This window comes from Leptopilina boulardi, unplaced genomic scaffold, assembly GCF_019393585.1.
Source record: "Leptopilina boulardi isolate dan_hultmark-lab unplaced genomic scaffold, ZJU_Lbou_2.1 LbouV2_318, whole genome shotgun sequence".
Lineage (NCBI taxonomy): Eukaryota > Metazoa > Arthropoda > Insecta > Hymenoptera > Figitidae > Leptopilina > Leptopilina boulardi.
Genome location: NW_026137883.1, coordinates 755213 through 774433, shown reverse-complemented (window position 1 = coordinate 774433; position 19221 = coordinate 755213). Strand labels below are relative to the sequence as shown.

At 38.8% G+C, this 19221-nt stretch overlaps 5 protein-coding genes and 1 pseudogene across 5 annotated transcripts; 2 read left to right on the top strand and 4 right to left on the bottom strand.

Annotated features, from left to right (window-relative positions):
* Positions 1-5167: 5167 nt before the first annotated feature.
* On the bottom strand, positions 5168-5909 carry LOC127284062 (histone H1C-like). The gene has a single exon (XM_051309346.1). The coding sequence runs from the start codon at positions 5853-5855 to the stop codon at positions 5238-5240; it is 618 nt and encodes a 205-aa protein (XP_051165303.1). The 5' UTR covers positions 5856-5909; the 3' UTR covers positions 5168-5237.
* A 1934-nt stretch (positions 5910-7843) lies between these two features.
* On the bottom strand, positions 7844-10307 carry LOC127284133 (uncharacterized; annotated as a pseudogene).
* A 187-nt stretch (positions 10308-10494) lies between these two features.
* Positions 10495-10899, top strand: LOC127284141 (histone H4). Its single transcript, XM_051309442.1, has one exon. It carries the CDS (start codon positions 10560-10562, stop codon positions 10869-10871), a length of 312 nt encoding a protein of 103 aa, XP_051165399.1. The 5' UTR covers positions 10495-10559; the 3' UTR covers positions 10872-10899.
* A 2061-nt stretch (positions 10900-12960) lies between these two features.
* On the bottom strand, positions 12961-13423 carry LOC127284137 (histone H2B). The gene has a single exon (XM_051309438.1). The coding sequence runs from the start codon at positions 13372-13374 to the stop codon at positions 13003-13005; it is 372 nt and encodes a 123-aa protein (XP_051165395.1). The 5' UTR covers positions 13375-13423; the 3' UTR covers positions 12961-13002.
* A 198-nt stretch (positions 13424-13621) lies between these two features.
* LOC127284136 (histone H2A) lies at positions 13622-14088 on the top strand. Its single transcript, XM_051309437.1, has one exon. The coding sequence runs from the start codon at positions 13662-13664 to the stop codon at positions 14034-14036; it is 375 nt and encodes a 124-aa protein (XP_051165394.1). The 5' UTR covers positions 13622-13661; the 3' UTR covers positions 14037-14088.
* Positions 14089-17683: 3595 nt separating this feature from the next.
* Positions 17684-18211, bottom strand: LOC127284067 (histidine-rich glycoprotein-like). The gene has a single exon (XM_051309353.1). It carries the CDS (start codon positions 18209-18211, stop codon positions 17684-17686), a length of 528 nt encoding a protein of 175 aa, XP_051165310.1.
* Positions 18212-19221: the final 1010 nt, after the last annotated feature.

Here is a 19221-nt window from a genome sequence, read left to right as displayed (position 1 = left end):
GTGTGGGATCCAGAGTGTGGGATCCAGAGTGTGGGATCCAGAGTGTGGGATCCAGAGTGGGGATCCAGAGTGTGGGATCCAGAGTGTGGGATCCAGAGTGTGGGATCCAGAGTGTGGGATCCAGAGTGTGGGATCCAGAGTGTGGGATCCAGAGTGTGGGATCCAGAGTGTGGGATCCAGAGTGTGGGATCCAGAGTGTGGGATCCAGAGTGTAGGATCCAGAGTGTAGGATCCAGAGTGTAGGATCCAGAGTGTAGGATCCAGAGTGTAGGATCCAGAGTGTAGGATCCAGAGTGTAGGATCCAGAGTGTAGGATCCAGAGTGTAGGATCCAGAGTGTAGGATCCAGAGTGTAGGATCCAGAGTGTAGGATCCAGAGTGTAGGATCCAGAGTGTAGGATCCAGAGTGTAGGATCCAGAGTGTAGGATCCAGAGTGTAGGATCCAGAGTGTAGGATCCAGAGTGTAGGATCCAGAGTGTAGGATCCAGAGTGTAGGATCCAGAGTGTAGGATCCAGAGTGTAGGATCCAGAGTGTAGGATCCAGAGTGTAGGATCCAGAGTGTAGGATCCAGAGTGTAGGATCCAGAGTGTAGGATCCAGAGTGTAGGATCCAGAGTGTAGGATCCAGAGTGTAGGATCCAGAGTGTAGGATCCAGAGTGTAGGATCCAGAGTGTAGGATCCAGAGTGTAGGATCCAGAGTGTAGGATCCAGAGTGTAGGATCCAGAGTGTAGGATCCAGAGTGTAGGATCCAGAGTGTAGGATCCAGAGTGTAGGATCCAGAGTGTAGGATCCAGAGTGTAGGATCCAGAGTGTAGGATCCAGAGTGTAGGATCCAGAGTGTAGGATCCAGAGTGTAGGATCCAGAGTGTAGGATCCAGAGTGTAGGATCCAGAGTGTAGGATCCAGAGTGTAGGATCCAGAGTGTAGGATCCAGAGTGTAGGATCCAGAGTGTAGGATCCAGAGTGTAGGATCCAGAGTGTAGGATCCAGAGTGTAGGATCCAGAGTGTAGGATCCAGAGTGTAGGATCCAGAGTGTAGGATCCAGAGTGTAGGATCCAGAGTGTAGGATCCAGAGTGTAGGATCCAGAGTGTAGGATCCAGAGTGTAGGATCCAGAGTGTAGGATCCAGAGTGTAGGATCCAGAGTGTAGGATCCAGAGTGTAGGATCCAGAGTGTAGGATCCAGAGTGTAGGATCCAGAGTGTGGGATCCAGAGTGTGGGATCCAGAGTGTGGGATCCAGAGTGTGGGATCCAGAGTGTGGGATCCAGAGTGTGGGATCCAGAGTGTGGGATCCAGAGTGTGGGATCCAGAGTGTGGGATCCAGAGTGTGGGATCCAGAGTGTGGGATCCAGAGTGTGGGATCCAGAGTGTGGGATCCAGAGTGTGGGATCCAGAGTGTGGGATCCAGAGTGTGGGATCCAGAGTGTGGGATCCAGAGTGTGGGATCCAGAGTGTGGGATCCAGAGTGTAGGATCCAGAGTGTGGGATCCAGAGTGTAGGATCCAGAGTGTGGGATCCAGAGTGTGGGATCCAGAGTGTGGGATCCAGAGTGTAGGATCCAGAGTGTAGGATCCAGAGTGTGGGATCCAGAGTGTGGGATCCAGAGTGTAGGATCCAGAGTGTAGGATCCAGAGTGTAGGATCCAGAGTGTAGGATCCAGAGTGTAGGATCCAGAGTGTAGGATCCAGAGTGTAGGATCCAGAGTGTAGGATCCAGAGTGTAGGATCCAGAGTGTAGGATCCAGAGTGTAGGATCCAGAGTGTAGGATCCAGAGTGTAGGATCCAGAGTGTAGGATCCAGAGTGTAGGATCCAGAGTGTAGGATCCAGAGTGTAGGATCCAGAGTGTAGGATCCAGAGTGTAGGATCCAGAGTGTAGGATCCAGAGTGTAGGATCCAGAGTGTAGGATCCAGAGTGTAGGATCCAGAGTGTAGGATCCAGAGTGTAGGATCCAGAGTGTAGGATCCAGAGTGTAGGATCCAGAGTGTAGGATCCAGAGTGTAGGATCCAGAGTGTAGGATCCAGAGTGTAGGATCCAGAGTGTAGGATCCAGAGTGTAGGATCCAGAGTGTAGGATCCAGAGTGTAGGATCCAGAGTGTAGGATCCAGAGTGTAGGATCCAGAGTGTAGGATCCAGAGTGTAGGATCCAGAGTGTAGGATCCAGAGTGTAGGATCCAGAGTGTAGGATCCAGAGTGTAGGATCCAGAGTGTAGGATCCAGAGTGTAGGATCCAGAGTGTAGGATCCAGAGTGTGGGATCCAGAGTGTGGGATCCAGAGTGTGGGATCCAGAGTGTGGGATCCAGAGTGTGGGATCCAGAGTGTGGGATCCAGAGTGTGGGATCCAGAGTGTGGGATCCAGAGTGTGGGATCCAGAGTGTGGGATCCAGAGTGTGGGATCCAGAGTGTGGGATCCAGAGTGTGGGATCCAGAGTGTGGGATCCAGAGTGTGGGATCCAGAGTGTGGGATCCAGAGTGTAGGATCCAGAGTGTAGGATCCAGAGTGTGGGATCCAGAGTGTGGGATCCAGAGTGTGGGATCCAGAGTGTGGGATCCAGAGTGTGGGATCCAGAGTGTGGGATCCAGAGTGTAGGATCCAGAGTGTAGGATCCAGAGTGTAGGATCCAGAGTGTAGGATCCAGAGTGTAGGATCCAGAGTGTAGGATCCAGAGTGTAGGATCCAGAGTGTAGGATCCAGAGTGTAGGATCCAGAGTGTAGGATCCAGAGTGTAGGATCCAGAGTGTAGGATCCAGAGTGTGGGATCCAGAGTGTGGGATCCAGAGTGTGGGATCCAGAGTGTGGGATCCAGAGTGTGGGATCCAGAGTGTGGGATCCAGAGTGTGGGATCCAGAGTGTAGGATCCAGAGTGTAGGATCCAGAGTGTGGGATCCAGAGTGTGGGATCCAGAGTGTGGGATCCAGAGTGTGGGATCCAGAGTGTGGGATCCAGAGTGTGGGATCCAGAGTGTGGGATCCAGAGTGTGGGATCCAGAGTGTGGGATCCAGAGTGTGGGATCCAGAGTGTGGGATCCAGAGTGTAGGATCCAGAGTGTGGGATCCAGAGTGTAGGATCCAGAGTGTAGGATCCAGAGTGTAGGATCCAGAGTGTAGGATCCAGAGTGTAGGATCCAGAGTGTAGGATCCAGAGTGTAGGATCCAGAGTGTAGGATCCAGAGTGTAGGATCCAGAGTGTAGGATCCAGAGTGTAGGATCCAGAGTGTAGGATCCAGAGTGTAGGATCCAGAGTGTAGGATCCAGAGTGTAGGATCCAGAGTGTAGGATCCAGAGTGTAGGATCCAGAGTGTAGGATCCAGAGTGTAGGATCCAGAGTGTAGGATCCAGAGTGTAGGATCCAGAGTGTAGGATCCAGAGTGTAGGATCCAGAGTGTAGGATCCAGAGTGTAGGATCCAGAGTGTAGGATCCAGAGTGTAGGATCCAGAGTGTAGGATCCAGAGTGTAGGATCCAGAGTGTAGGATCCAGAGTGTAGGATCCAGAGTGTAGGATCCAGAGTGTAGGATCCAGAGTGTAGGATCCAGAGTGTAGGATCCAGAGTGTAGGATCCAGAGTGTAGGATCCAGAGTGTAGGATCCAGAGTGTAGGATCCAGAGTGTAGGATCCAGAGTGTAGGATCCAGAGTGTAGGATCCAGAGTGTAGGATCCAGAGTGTAGGATCCAGAGTGTAGGATCCAGAGTGTAGGATCCAGAGTGTAGGATCCAGAGTGTAGGATCCAGAGTGTAGGATCCAGAGTGTAGGATCCAGAGTGTAGGATCCAGAGTGTAGGATCCAGAGTGTAGGATCCAGAGTGTAGGATCCAGAGTGTAGGATCCAGAGTGTAGGATCCAGAGTGTAGGATCCAGAGTGTAGGATCCAGAGTGTAGGATCCAGAGTGTAGGATCCAGAGTGTAGGATCCAGAGTGTAGGATCCAGAGTGTAGGATCCAGAGTGTAGGATCCAGAGTGTAGGATCCAGAGTGTAGGATCCAGAGTGTAGGATCCAGAGTGTAGGATCCAGAGTGTAGGATCCAGAGTGTAGGATCCAGAGTGTAGGATCCAGAGTGTAGGATCCAGAGTGTGGATCCAGAGTGTAGGATCCAGAGTGTGGGATCCAGAGTGTGGGATCCAGAGTGTGGGATCCAGAGTGTGGGATCCAGAGTGTGGGATCCAGAGTGTGGGATCCAGAGTGTGGGATCCAGAGTGTGGGATCCAGAGTGTGGGATCCAGAGTGTGGGATCCAGAGTGTGGGATCCAGAGTGTGGGATCCAGAGTGTGGGATCCAGAGTGTGGGATCCAGAGTGTGGGATCCAGAGTGTGGGATCCAGAGTGTGGGATCCAGAGTGTGGGATCCAGAGTGTGGGATCCAGAGTGTGGGATCCAGAGTGTGGGATCCAGAGTGTGGGATCCAGAGTGTGGGATCCAGAGTGTGGGATCCAGAGTGTGGGATCCAGAGTGTGGGATCCAGAGTGTGGGATCCAGAGTGTAGGATCCAGAGTGTAGGATCCAGAGTGTAGGATCCAGAGTGTAGGAGTGTCCTTATTCGCAAATCTTGGATTCTACATCTTGGATCCTACATTTTGTATCCTACATCTTGGATCCTACATCTTGAATCCTTCATCTTGGATCCCACATCTTAGAACCTACATTTTGGATCCTACATCTTGAATCCTACATCTGGGATCCCACATCTTAGATCCCCCATCTTGGATCCTACATCCTGGATCCTTCGTCTTGGATCTTACGTCTTTGATCCTACATCTTGTATCCTACATCTTGTATCCTACATCTTGTATCCTACATCTTGTATCCTACATCTTGTATCCTACATCTTGTATCCTACATCTTGTATCCTACATCTTGTATCCCACATCTTGGATCCTACATCTTGAATCCTACATCTTGTATCCCACATCTTGGATTCTACATCTTGTATCCCACATCTGGCTACTCATTAATAAATTAAATAGTTTATTGATAAACGCTAATTTTTGATATTTTTTTGTTTTAATATTACTTATTTCATATGCCTTGATTTCTATATTCACTGTTTTTATTATGAAGCATTGTAAACTTCAGTATCGTAAAAATAACAGAAACTATTGTAACATAATTAAAAAAGAATGAATTGTTTAACAGATCAAAAGAAATTTCTTCGTATAAAACGAGTGGTGGCCCTGAAAAGGGCCGTTTGTTTACAATCATCATTTGAAAATGTCATAAGAATAACATTTTCACCTTCTTACTTCTTGGCAACCTTCTTTGCCGCGGGCTTTTTTGCTTTTGGTGCTGCAGCTTTCTTCGGGGAAGCTTTTGCCTTTTTTGGAGCAGCTTTAGTGGTTTTAGGTTTGGCAGCGGTGGATTTTGCCTTTGGTGGTTTTGCCGCAACTTTCGGGGTCTTCTTCTTTTCGGCAACAGCTTTCTTGGTCTTGGCTGCCACAGCCTTTTTCGGAGAAGCTGCTTTCTTAGCCTTAGGAGCAGCAGCTTTGGGTTTAGCAGCAGGAGTCTTAGCCTTGGGCTTAGTTTTACCTTCAGCCTTGGTGACGTTCAATTTGAAGGATCCTGCAGCTCCTTTTCCTTTAGTTTGGATCAAGGCCTTATTGGCAACTGCAGCTTTGAGGTACTTTCTGATGAAAGGGGCTTGCTTCTCGACATCGACTTTGTAGGTGGCAGCGATGTATTTCTTGATGGCTTGCAGGGAAGAGCCACCTCTTTCCTTCAAAGATGCGATGGCTGCATTAACCATCTCGGATGCTGGTGGATGACTGGCTTTAGCGCGTGGCTTTTTTGCCTTTGCAGCTGCAGCCTTTTTAGGAGTTGCAACTGCAGGCGCAGCTGGTGATTCTACTTTATCAGTCATTTCGATAATGAAACTATTCGAAAAAAAGTTTAAGAACTTTTGAGATACTCTCAATGCAACTGGTGAAAGAGAAACGTAAATTTTTGCCCTGACGATCGGTGACCTAGGCAATTGCACGGACGGTGGAGAAAGACCCCTCCGATCGTTCACCGCTTGCCGTTCAAATTCTCGATAACTTGGGAACGACATTCAAAATATTTGTTAACTTTTAAGTGTTAACGCTTTAATAAATTGTTGGAAATATCTTTAATTTCAATTAAACGATTATTGTACTTTTTGACTAATTAAAAATGTTTTTTATTTTTACGTCATTCTTAGGTAGAATTAAACATTTTTCGAAGCTCTGCTTACATTGATCGAGCGTACCAAGTTTCAAAAATTGTTAAAAATATGTTAACAAATTCTATTGTTAAAAATTTGAGTTTTTAAATTAATTCTCTATTTGTTCCCCTTTATGAATATTTAATTTTTTTATATTTTAACAATATATTGAAGGTGTTACGAGTAGTTTAATTTTAGCATCAGTTCAAATTTGTGATTTGGAAGCGCAAACGTGTAGAATAAATGTCTTGATCAATAATGAAAAAAATTTAAACATTATTTTAGCATTGTTATATGTATAAATTTATAAATTTTAAATTAATTTATCGCTTAAAGAATTTTTTTTTAGCCATGGACTTGAAAAATAAAAGAAAATTTACATGCTTCAATAAAGAGTTTATGTTTATATAGTTTATGTATATATGACCTAAAAAATTAAAAGGCACCTTACGTCCGAAAAAATAGATTTTTTATTGATTGGTGATTCTGATACAGAAAACTTTTTTCTAACAAAATCACCAATCAATGAAAAATTAATTTTTTCGGTTGATGTAAGGTTACTGTAAACATAGAATGTTGTTAATAAATAAATTTTATTAATATTTATGCACAGTAGTTTCCTATGGTACATACGGCTGCGCAGTAAATTTTATTTTTTCGCCATTGACATGAAAAAGTGTCTTTTTTGTGCCTGTTTTGGGCAGATAAAGTAGCACTTTTTAAGGCAGTTTGGGCCAACTGCCTAAAAAAGACTTTTTTAGGCAGCAAACTGCCGTATAAAGTCTTTTTTAGGCAGTAAACTGCCCTATAAAGTCTTTTTTAGGCAGTTGTTAATTTTTGCATAATTTTTTTTTTTGCTTTTATTTTATTTATCAATTTTTATTATTTTTTTTCTTTAAAATTGTTTCACTTTTTCATAACAATGGCGAAAAAAATAGCGTATGTGGCTCGCACGTAGTAATTTTTAGGTTCGGATGATTTCAATACTCGCTGTCTGTGCGACTTCGGTTCGACTCGGCTCGCTTTCGGCTCGACTCGACTCGCCTTCGGCTCGTCTTCATCTCACCTACAGCTCGCCTTCGTCTCACCTACGTCGCACTAACGACAGCTCGTACTGAAAATTACATCCTCACCTAAAAAGTACTACTTTACGTGCTTGCCACATAATATACTATTAACAAACCCTATTGGGGTTCATGAAGTACTTTTCCAAATATATAATTTTAAAAAAAAATTTATAATATATAATATATTATAATGTAATTATTTTTAATATATTTTCATATTACTTTATGTTCACAGTAACCTTACAGCAACCATACAGTAACCTTACGGAAAGCTTACAACAACCTTACTGTGTAAGCTTACCACAACCTTACCATGTAAACTTACCACGACCTTCCTGTGTAAACTTACCTTAGCTTTACTGTGTAAGCTTATTGTAAGGCGGAAGTTTTAAGATTACCTCAAGTTTACTGTAGGCTTACACGGAAACCTTACAAACCCTACAGATATCCTTATAGTAACCTCACAGCAAGAAGTTGTGCTATGTGGGCATCAGTACATAAGAATTTATTTATTTTTTATTTATAAAGATCAATTAATGGAGCAGTTGGGAAGAAAATAATTTCAACGTAAAAAAATGTGTTGGCCCTGAAAAGGGCCGATTGTATTTTTGAAGGTTGTTGTAAAAAATTTAAGCACGTTCTCCTCGGATACGACGAGCCAATTGGATGTCTTTTGGCATGATGGTGACTCTCTTGGCGTGGATGGCGCACAAGTTGGTGTCTTCGAAGAGACCGACGAGGTAAGCCTCGCTAGCCTCCTGGAGAGCCATCACAGCAGAGCTCTGGAAACGCAAGTCGGTCTTGAAATCTTGAGCGATCTCACGAACCAAACGCTGGAAAGGAAGTTTGCGGATGAGGAGCTCAGTGCTCTTCTGATAACGACGGATCTCACGGAGAGCGACGGTTCCTGGCCTGTAACGATGGGGTTACATATTGCATGCGAAAAACTCTGATGACCGTGATTATATTATATGGCTTTTAAACAAAGCTAAAACTGCATATCACACATTTGCAAGTAAGGAAGAAAAAATAATCAGTTTGGTAATCAAAGGATTACCAAAATTAAAGGACAGTGAAGTGCTAACTGACTTGCAAAACCAGGGACTTCAAGCAACAACATATACCACAATGAGGATAACAGGAAATTCGGAACAAATAAATCCTTTTTACAAAATTACACTACAAAAAGGAGAACAAATAAACAAAGCCTTTATGATTAAACAAGTGATGTATGTGCGCGTAAAGTGGGAACGATACAAAAATCCAAGGAAAACAACACAGTGCCATATATGTCAAAGATTTGGACATGGATCCAATAACTGCAAAAATCCACCTAGGTGTGTCAAGTGTACAAAAGGACACATCACAAAAGATTGTGTTAAAACCAAAGAAGAAAATCCGCAGTGTGTAAACTGCAATGGTGAACATCCGGCCAACTATACAAAATGTCCAGCTTACCTACAGCACATTGAAAAAATGGAAAGGTAAAAGGAACCACATCATGCAGTCAAAACAGCAACAGTGCCAGTGCCAGAAATGAATTCAATTAATTATCCGCAACTTAAACCAAAAAACACACCAACTCAACAACAAGAAGTTTCATACGGAGACCAAACAAGGAACATCTGGAAACAATCTGCAGAAACTGATCCTGTTCAGCAAATACAGGAAATATACAAGGTATTTAGTGATATAAATAATATATGTGATCTTAGTAAATTAGTCCAATTAGCGTATAAAATTAGAGATAGACTAATGAAATGTGAAAACAAAACAGATAGGGTAATGGCCCTTGCTCAAATTGTTCAGGAAATAAATGGATAATAATAGATCATTTAGTGATATTAAAATAGTCCATCATGCAGATGAAAATATCCAATCTTCACTAATGGAACAAGGAATTAAAGCAGAAGTAGTGAAAATGAAGCGGAAAAATGATCCTGAAAATTACAATCCGTTATTTATAGTTATGCTAGATAAAAGTGTTAAAATCAGTGATGTATATAAAATTAAAACTGTGTGTTACATGAGAGTATCCTGGGAGAAATACAAAAATAACAGACAAGTTACTCAGTGTAGAAAATGCCAAAATTTTGGACATGGTACTAAAAATTGTTTTAATAAACCCAGATGTGTCAAGTGCCTACTACCTCATATAACAAGTGAATGTAAAAAACCAAAGATGAACCTGCAAGATGCGTCAATTGTAAAGGAAATCATCCCGCAAATTACTCTGGCTGTGAAACCTACTTATCCCACATAGAAAAAATCAACCGGGGAAAATGCTGTATTTATGGACATTCGCCCCTCTGTTCAGTAAGTAACTAAAGGGAGGAGAAACTAGCAACACTATTAGTAGATTGAAATTGTGGTGGGAGATGTGTACCACACGATGTTATAAAATAATGCTCACTTCCATCGAAAAGCAGATTATTGATTTTTTCTGTTTCGAACCTTCGTTGTGTTCGTACTACTATACCCTCTATAACATATTTTCCTGCAATAACGAAGGCGTGTGGCGCGCGTTATTACAGTCAACGGAAGGCGCTTTAGCGCAGGCGTAAAATATTTTTAAAAAAATGAATTTGAAAAGAAGATCATCTGATCATCTCATTACTATGGAAAATGCAAAAAAGCAAGTTTTCAAAGGAATTGAGACTCGAAACAAATTCGAACCCCTTCAAATTGACGAGGAAGAAACAAACGAGGAAAAACCGAATGAAATGGAAACAACCCAGCAACAAACCAATGTGAAAAGGAGTGGAAATGACTTAAAAGGCAAAGGGATTTCTGTTACCAAGTGTGTGCAAATGAAGACGTCAACTGAAAAACCACAACTCCATCCATTCTACATGGTCGTATTAGATGACTCAACTAAACCGAGTGATGCCTTCAACATCAAGGACATCTTATATGTCAAAATTAAATGGGAAAAATTCCGAAGCAAAAGAAAAGCTACACAGTGCCACAGATGCCAACAATTTGGACATGGTTCCAAATATTGTTGTTTCCTTGGTGCCTTACCACCGGTAGATTTACGAGCGGTTTGCTTGGTACGTGCCATGACGATGCTGTAAGTTCGGAGACTAACAAAACAATGAAATTTTCGGGAAAAATGCTGTATTTATGGACTTTCGACCCTTCTGTTCAATAAGCAGCTAAAGGGAGGGGAAACTAGCAACACGATTGGTAGATTGAAATTGTGGTGGGAGAAGTGTGCCACACGATGTTATAAAATAATGCTCACTTCCCTCGAAAAGCATTCTCAGTTTGTTCTTCGTTCGAGTTTGACGTACGAACTTTATTATCTGCAAAAATGACTGGTCGCGGAAAGGGAGGTAAAGGTTTGGGAAAAGGAGGAGCAAAGCGGCATCGCAAGGTTTTGCGTGATAACATCCAAGGTATCACCAAGCCAGCCATCCGTCGTTTGGCTCGTCGTGGTGGAGTGAAACGTATCTCCGGATTGATCTACGAGGAAACTCGTGGTGTTCTCAAAGTGTTCCTTGAGAACGTGATCCGTGACGCCGTCACTTACACCGAGCACGCCAAGAGGAAGACTGTCACCGCCATGGACGTCGTCTATGCTTTGAAACGTCAAGGCCGCACCCTTTATGGTTTCGGCGGTTAAATATACACGTCATCATCATCTGCATACAATCGGCCCTTTTCAGGGCCACCAAATTTTCTAACTTTGGAATTCTTTTTTTTTAAAGACAAAAGGATAGTTTTCTGTTGATAATTGGTTCGATTACTTAAAGGTAGGAAAGTAAATAAAATTGGAAAGCAAATGTAGTTAACTCGTTTTTATTGTACCTGAAAACATTGATTTTTTTGAGTCTACGTAGAAAAGTTTTTGGTTTTCCTCTATAAACACTAGTCAGAATTGTTGTAAATCAAGTAAAATAGCAAAAGGAAAATTTAATCCCAAATTTTCTTTCCCTCTAAAATATAAACCCTTCAAAGGACAAAAAAATACCACTTGAAACGCTATAGAAGCTTACATTATATAGAATACTAAACACATGTTGACGAGATAGGAGTATGACTCACTTAAACCAACAAAAGTCAAGGTACTAGTTATACAAAGCATCAAATATCGGCTATGAAATACTTTTTTTGGTTTTTCCCAAAGAAGGATACTGAAGCATAAACCGCAATATGGTTGTCATAAAACACGAAAGACTATTTGAATGCAAAATAAAAAATGCTCTCTCTCAGTACTTTTACTTACCTCTCTGAAAAAGAACATAATATGTGTCCTGACGCGGTGAAAGGGACCTTATGATTAAATAAATCGATTTTTATTTTTTTATACCAATCGATAGTTTTTGAGTTGCTTTTTCATTTCCAACAATTAAAATTTGTCTCCTTCAAATACTTATTGTGTTATATAGCTTTAAACATAAGTACTTTTCCGCGTATTCTCGGGCGCCTCGTGGCTACTGCAAAACCACTACCACTGCTCACCACTACGACGCTACCCTCGTATATCGGTGAGCGTGTTTCCTTCGTGCATCTTCGGCTCTACCATTTCTTGTCTCTCCCCACTAGTTCTAAGCTCTGATGTATACATTGCGCTGGGCCCGGAAAATGGATTTATCTCATATTAAAGCCAGTAAAATTGCAATAAACAATTTATTAGATTTTCATTATTTTAATAATGTATAATAATAATAATAATTTATATTTTAAATTCAAGACATATAACTTATTTATACAGCAAAAGTAATGTTATTTTTACTGTTGTAAGAAAAGTAAAAATTGAAAATTTCTCTGTTGATAAAATAAATAATAAAAATTAATTTTATTTGATAACAACGATTTTCAGAGAATTAATAAATAATTATTAAAAAAATGTTTAAACATTGTCAAAAAGGGGTTTCGTAAATTTCTTCTCATCTTTAAAGGATAAAGTATTTCGAGTTGGCATTTGGAGGAATAATAGAGGAATATTATTTTTGCAATAATATTGTGAGGAAATTATTTTATTAAAGATTTAAAGTGGAGTAATTTGGGGTAAGTTAGTTCAGCAGCGGCCACTAGCTAGAATTGGCGCCACCTTCTGGGCCACTGTCAAAAATCCAACTTTTATAACCACAAAATTACTTTTAAAAATGGAGATGCTTCTTAATCAGCTCGCCCTCATCTAATTAATCCGACAAATCCGAACAAGATATTTCAAGTTATTTACGTATTATTTTGTCAATAAAAATTAATCAATTAACTTTAATATAAACTGAATCCATTTGCCGGGCCCAGGGCAATGTTTACATCAGAGCTTAGAAAGAGTAGGGAGGTACAAGATATGGTAGAGCCGAAGATGCACGAAGGTAGCATGCTCACAGACATATGAGTGTAGCGTTGTAGTGGTGAGCAGTGGTGCTGATTTGCAGTTGTACGTCCCCACTACTCAAATGTCTATTTTCGTGCTACACTTCGAGCGCCTCTCCTGTAAAATTTGCTTTGGAACCGTAAGGTCCCTTTCACCGCGTCAGGACACATATATTACATTACATTAATATACCTACATAATACCTGAAATTCTTTACAACAAAAACAGCTTTTCACCGCGAGACAATTGTTAAAGTAATTTATAGTTAGCAGTTTAGCACAAAATGTATTATATTTTAAAATATAATGATGGAAAAAATAAATAAACTGCTTATATTGGCTTAAAAATGTTAAAGGTAAAATTAATTCCTTCGTAAAAAAAATTGTTGGCCCTGAAAAGGGCCGATTGTTTTCGGAGAGATCAAAATTTACTTGGAGCTGGTGTACTTGGTGACAGCTTTGGTGCCTTCAGAGACGGCGTGTTTGGCAAGTTCACCAGGAAGGAGAAGCCTGACAGCGGTTTGGATTTCCCGGGAGGTGATGGTGGACCTCTTGTTGTAGTGGGCCAAGCGGGAAGATTCGGCAGCGATACGTTCAAAGATGTCGTTGACGAAGCTGTTCATGATGCTCATGGCCTTGCTGGAGACTCCAGTGTCGGGATGAACTTGTTTCAACACCTTGTAGATGTAGATGGCATAACTTTCCTTCCTCTTGCGCTTCTTTTTCTTGTCAGTCTTGGTGATATTTTTTTGAGCCTTGCCGGCTTTTTTCACAGCTTTTCCACTTGCTTTAGGAGGCATTTTGGATATTCAGAGACAAACACGTGTAAACTCAATGAGAATACGGAGTGAATTGATGCTCGGCCAACAAACCGGGTATCTTTTATGTCCTGTCGCAGTGGCTATGCTACATTGTGATTGGTTCGTGCACTCGTTGTAAATGCCCACCTGTCACAGTATTGTGGTAGAAGAATAGTGGTGGGGGACCCTAATGGAAGTGCATAAATAGTCGATTTTACTGAAATTTTTTGTATTATTCATCCAACCTTTGAGTTGTTCGTTTCGTTGTAACTAAACTAAATCGAAAAATGTCAGGACGTGGAAAAGGAGGCAAAGTTAAGGGAAAGTCAAAGACTCGTTCCAACAGAGCTGGACTTCAATTCCCAGTTGGTCGTATCCATCGTCTCTTGCGCAAGGGAAACTACGCTGAGCGAGTTGGTGCTGGAGCTCCAGTCTACCTCGCAGCAGTAATGGAATACTTGGCTGCTGAAGTTTTGGAGTTGGCAGGAAATGCCGCTCGCGACAACAAGAAGACCAGAATCATCCCCCGTCATCTCCAACTTGCCATCAGGAATGACGAGGAATTGAACAAACTTCTTTCTGGAGTTACCATCGCTCAGGGTGGTGTTCTTCCCAACATCCAGGCTGTGCTTTTGCCCAAGAAGACCGAAAAGAAAGCTTAAATTTCTACCAACATCCTCTCTCAAACAATCGGCCCTTTTCAGGGCCAACAAATATTTTTTACGTACGAATTATGAGTTCCTAGCATTATATTTTATATTCTTATTATTTATAAGCGTTCTGTATTTCTTGGAAATCAACGTTTCTTTATTATGCTTTTTAATACAAATATTCTTATACGATAGTCATTCAAGGGAAAACTAGAAAATCCTCTTATTAGACAACCTCCCACTAAAATTGTTTTGTGGAAGATTTTCCTGTACTGTACATTTCAGGGGAAAAGTCGTAAAACGATGATTGGCCCTTCCCTTATGCTACTAAAATGTTGGAAGTAGGAATAGAAAAGTGGGGGTTTTTACTTTGGGCCTTCCACACTGACCCTCGAAAGATTCGTGATCAGTATATTTCTAAACTTTCTTGTGCGAAAGTTGCTGTGTAACTATGTTTTGAAAAATCAAAACTTCAATCCTCTCTACTTTTTATAATTTAAAAAAAATAAGTTTAAACATATTTTTTGTGTTTGTTTCTTGTTTTATTTATTTTAAGTTTCTTTTTGTGTTTGTAGGGTTAGTATTTTTTTAAGGGGTTACACCACTTATTTGACCCGATTTAATATAAATCTCATTTGACATAAAACTTATTTGTAATAACATTCATTTGTCATAAATGTTGCTTCGTCTGTCCTTTCCCCACACACAGAAGCTTATATGTAAGACAAGGATAGCCAATGCTATTTTAATGACAAATAAGTTTTATGTCCAATTAATTTTTATATTAAATAAGTTCTATGTCAAATGAGATTTACATCAAATAAAATTTATATCAAATGGAATTTATGTTATATGAATTTTGTGTCAAATGAAATTTATAACAAGTGACTACTATGCCAAATATACTTTAGGTCAATGTACAATTATGTTAATTTAAATTTAAGTGAAGTGAGTTTTATGTCAAATAATATTTATGGGTGATTCTACAAACGAGGGAATTATGAGCGGCCAAGCTTATTTTATATATTAATTTTGAAAAAAATAATTTTATTTTTGATGAAAATTGTAAATCTAAATGGTTTCTATTGTGGCACTAAAAAGAAGCCGATGAAAAAAAATATTTCTTGCAAAAAATACACATCAAAGTGATAAATTCTCATTCGTCTGGCATGTCCCGCAGTGTAATTGACAGTTCATATTGTGAAAAAATATTATTTTTCAAGTGTTTAGCGGAAAATTCATACTGGATTAGTAATTTTGAATAGTTGTAGATTATTAATGTGGAAATAATTATGACATTACTTTATACCTTATTTTTAAAATATCTTCTTGAATTTTGTCCCTAGATTTTGTCATCATTCGTCTGGCAGTTGAAAACACGTTAAAATTATTAAAAATCAACATTCTGATGTTGTTACAGTTCATTATTGTAGTTAATTAAACTAAACTAAATGTGATACCACGCGCGTTTTATTTATTCTGTTATTCTATTAACCAAGATTTCTCAATTTGTGACCAAAATTGTGTTGTGACCAGACAAATTCTCATTCGTCTTGCATCAATTTTTTGCAAAAAATATTATTTTTAGGTCCTTTCATAGGCTTATATATTGCAAATTTGAATTCTCTATCGGATAGAATTGCTTATAAATAAACAAATAATAAGTACCTTTTTCTTGCGTGAATCGTATGAATATCACAACAAAATCGAAATATTTTTTATTATTAGACACTTGAAGTACTCCTACAGATTTGTGATTTGTAAAATTATGTTTTAGTAGAACACACGTAATTTGTTATAAACAATTTATATAAACAAATTACTAATAATTAAAGCGATACCTTTTATTGAACCTTGTAAAATTCGTTACTCGGGGGTTTTCGGGGTCGGTGATTACGAATCCGACGTCAGTTTTTCAAAATTCAAAATGGCAGATCCAATATGGCAAACGAATTTTGAAAAAACTTTTTAATTTAAATTAACCTGTTTATCAAAATTATACGTGCAAAAAATGTTTCATTCCTTACTTTTCTTTTCAGAATTACCAGATTACGAGTTTCAATCCAGATTTTCAAAATTTGACTTTTTTAAAGAAATATCTTAAAAATTGTGGAATTTTAAAAATTAGACTTTAGATAAGTTATTAATAATTAAAAAACTTCTGGATTTAAAATTTAATTAAAATCGAAAATTTTTTTACAAACTCGTTTAATACAGTAGATCTGCTCATTTTAAATATGAAAAACTGACGTCGGAATCGATACCAGCTACCCTGAAAAGTTAGCAAGTAAGTAGTTTCCAGTGATTTGAAATATTTGTCCGTCATGTTGCATCCGCCATTTTAAATTTTGAAAAACTGACTTCGGATTCATTTTCAGCGAGCCCGAAAACCCCCGAGTAATTATTTTCAGACAAATATATTAAGTTTTTTCATAAGCCGTATATAAGGATCCGCCATTTTGAATTTTGAAAAACTGACATCGGATTCGTAATCAGCGACCCCGCAAAACCCCTGAATAATAAATTTTGTATAAATCCATCCATTATTTTTTGTGATAATGTGAATTTTCTAAACACGATCATAATTTCCTGGATAAATTGTTTATAAACAACCATAAATTATGTAATTTTTAATATTTTGTCTGGCCACTTTCAGAAATAATTTTTAGTGTCATTAACTTGAAGTTAAAGTACTTTTCAGACTTTAAATGAGAAAAAATGTTGTGTCCACATATTCTTCATTTTCGTCCTTCGTTTGTAGAATCACCCTTATGTTAAATGAAATTTGGGGTTTATTCATGCGAGTCAATGATGTTAATCATTCTTCCTTTAAAAAGAATAAAAGAAATTAAATAAATAATCATCACCATTTTGATGATCATCATAATAATCATCACCATCATCATGATCATCACCATTATGATCATTATCATTATGTTCAGCATCATCATCATGATCATGAATTTGATTATTGTCATTAGCATCATGATCATCATCATCATCATCTTCATGATCATGATACTGATAATAATAAACAAAATGATGATCATAATGATGAACATGATGATGATAATCATGATTATCAAAATGATAATGATAATAATGATGATGATTATGATGGTGATGTTCATAATAATGATGATCATGATGATGACTATGATAATGATCATGATGATGATTATGGTGATGATCATAATGATTTTCACGATTTTGGTCATAATGATGACTATTATAATGGTCATGATGATTATGATGATGATCATAATGATTATCATCATCATAATTATGATTATCATCAACTTGATCATCATCATCATCAGCATGATAATCATTATAATGATCATTACCATCATGATCATGATCATGATCACCATTAGGATCATTATCCGAATGATCATCATCGCATTATGTTTATCATCATCATTATCATGATTATTATTATCATCATCATCATCATGATCATCACCATTATGATGATGAACATGATGATAATGTTCATAATGATGATGATCATGATGATAATATTCATAATGATGATGATGATTATCGTAATGGCAATGATTATAATGATGATAATGATCATGATTATCAAAATGATAATGATCATAATGATGATTATCATAATAGTAATGATCAAATTGATGATGATTATAATAATGCTAATCATAATGATGATGTTTATGATGGTGATGATCATGATGAGGATTAAAATAATGATAATCATAATTATGATGATTATCATCATGATCATAATGAGGATTAAAATAATGATAATCATAATTATGATGATTATCATCATGATCATAATGAGGATGATCATAATAATGATGATCATCATTATAACCAACATCGTTAAAATAATTATGATCATCAGCATGATCATTATCATTGTCATCGTCATGATCATTATCATCATCATTAACATCACCATTATAATCATCATCATTATGATCTTCATCATGATCGTGAATTTGTTTATTATTATCAGCATCATGATCATAATGATGATCATCATGATTATGATCATGATGCTGATGATAATAATCAAAATAATGCTCATGATGATGATGAACATGATGATTATGGTCATAATGGTGATGATAATGATGATGATTATAATGATGGTGATCATAATGATGATGATGCTTATCATTATTATGATCATCACCATTAATGATCATTATCATTATGCTTATCATCATCAGTATGGTCATCATTATGATTGTTATCATCATCATCATCATGATAACGATCATGATGGTGTTGAGGATTATGATGATAATTATCATAATTATGATAACTACCATCATCATTATGATCACCGTCATGATATTAATCATCATTATCATCACCTTTATGATGATCATCATAATAATCATTACCATCATCATAATCTTCATTTTGATAATTATCATTACCATCATGATCATGATCATCATCATAATTATCACCATTATGATTATGTTCATGAACATGATGATGATAATCATTATTAAAATGATAATAATCATTACAATGGTGAAGATCATGATGATGATCATGATGATAAATACAATGATTTTTTTTACGAGGGAAGTGGAAAATCTTCATAACCCTGGAGGCCTACTTCCAAGTCAGATACCTGGAGAACGTACTCTCAGGTTATGTGGGGATGACCGCTCTTGTTCTGGTCGACCCACTAAAAACCACACCCTTTTTGAGACTTTAACTCCACTGGCGGAACTGCTATTAAGCTTTATACATCACCAGTGGAAGTCTCCTTACCGTTGCTCTCGGTCCTAAATCCTTAACTGAGTTCCAGCGCCAGAGGAAGGAGAGCCAGTTAAGGTCTCCCCCGTCCCGTGCGTGCACCCAGCCGAACAGCAGGATTTCTCCAGGTTAACCTCCTTCGTCCTCATTACAGTTGTAATGAAGGACTCAACGCTCCTCGAAGAGTCCGCGCTCTGCAACATAATAGAAACCATGCTCTCGGCTGTGACTTCAGTGCCCACAGCTGAGAACATGGCTTGCCTAAGTTTACGCCAGTGCCCGCAGAAAAAGAGCGTGTGCTCCGCGTCGTCAGTGTGTATTGCTTCGTCGACACCCGAACCGTTGCAATACTCACATCTCGCGTCTGCTTCTATTTTAAATCGATAAAAATACTGTCCGAAACAACCATGACCTGACAACGCTTGTGTAAGGTAGTAGCCAACTTCAG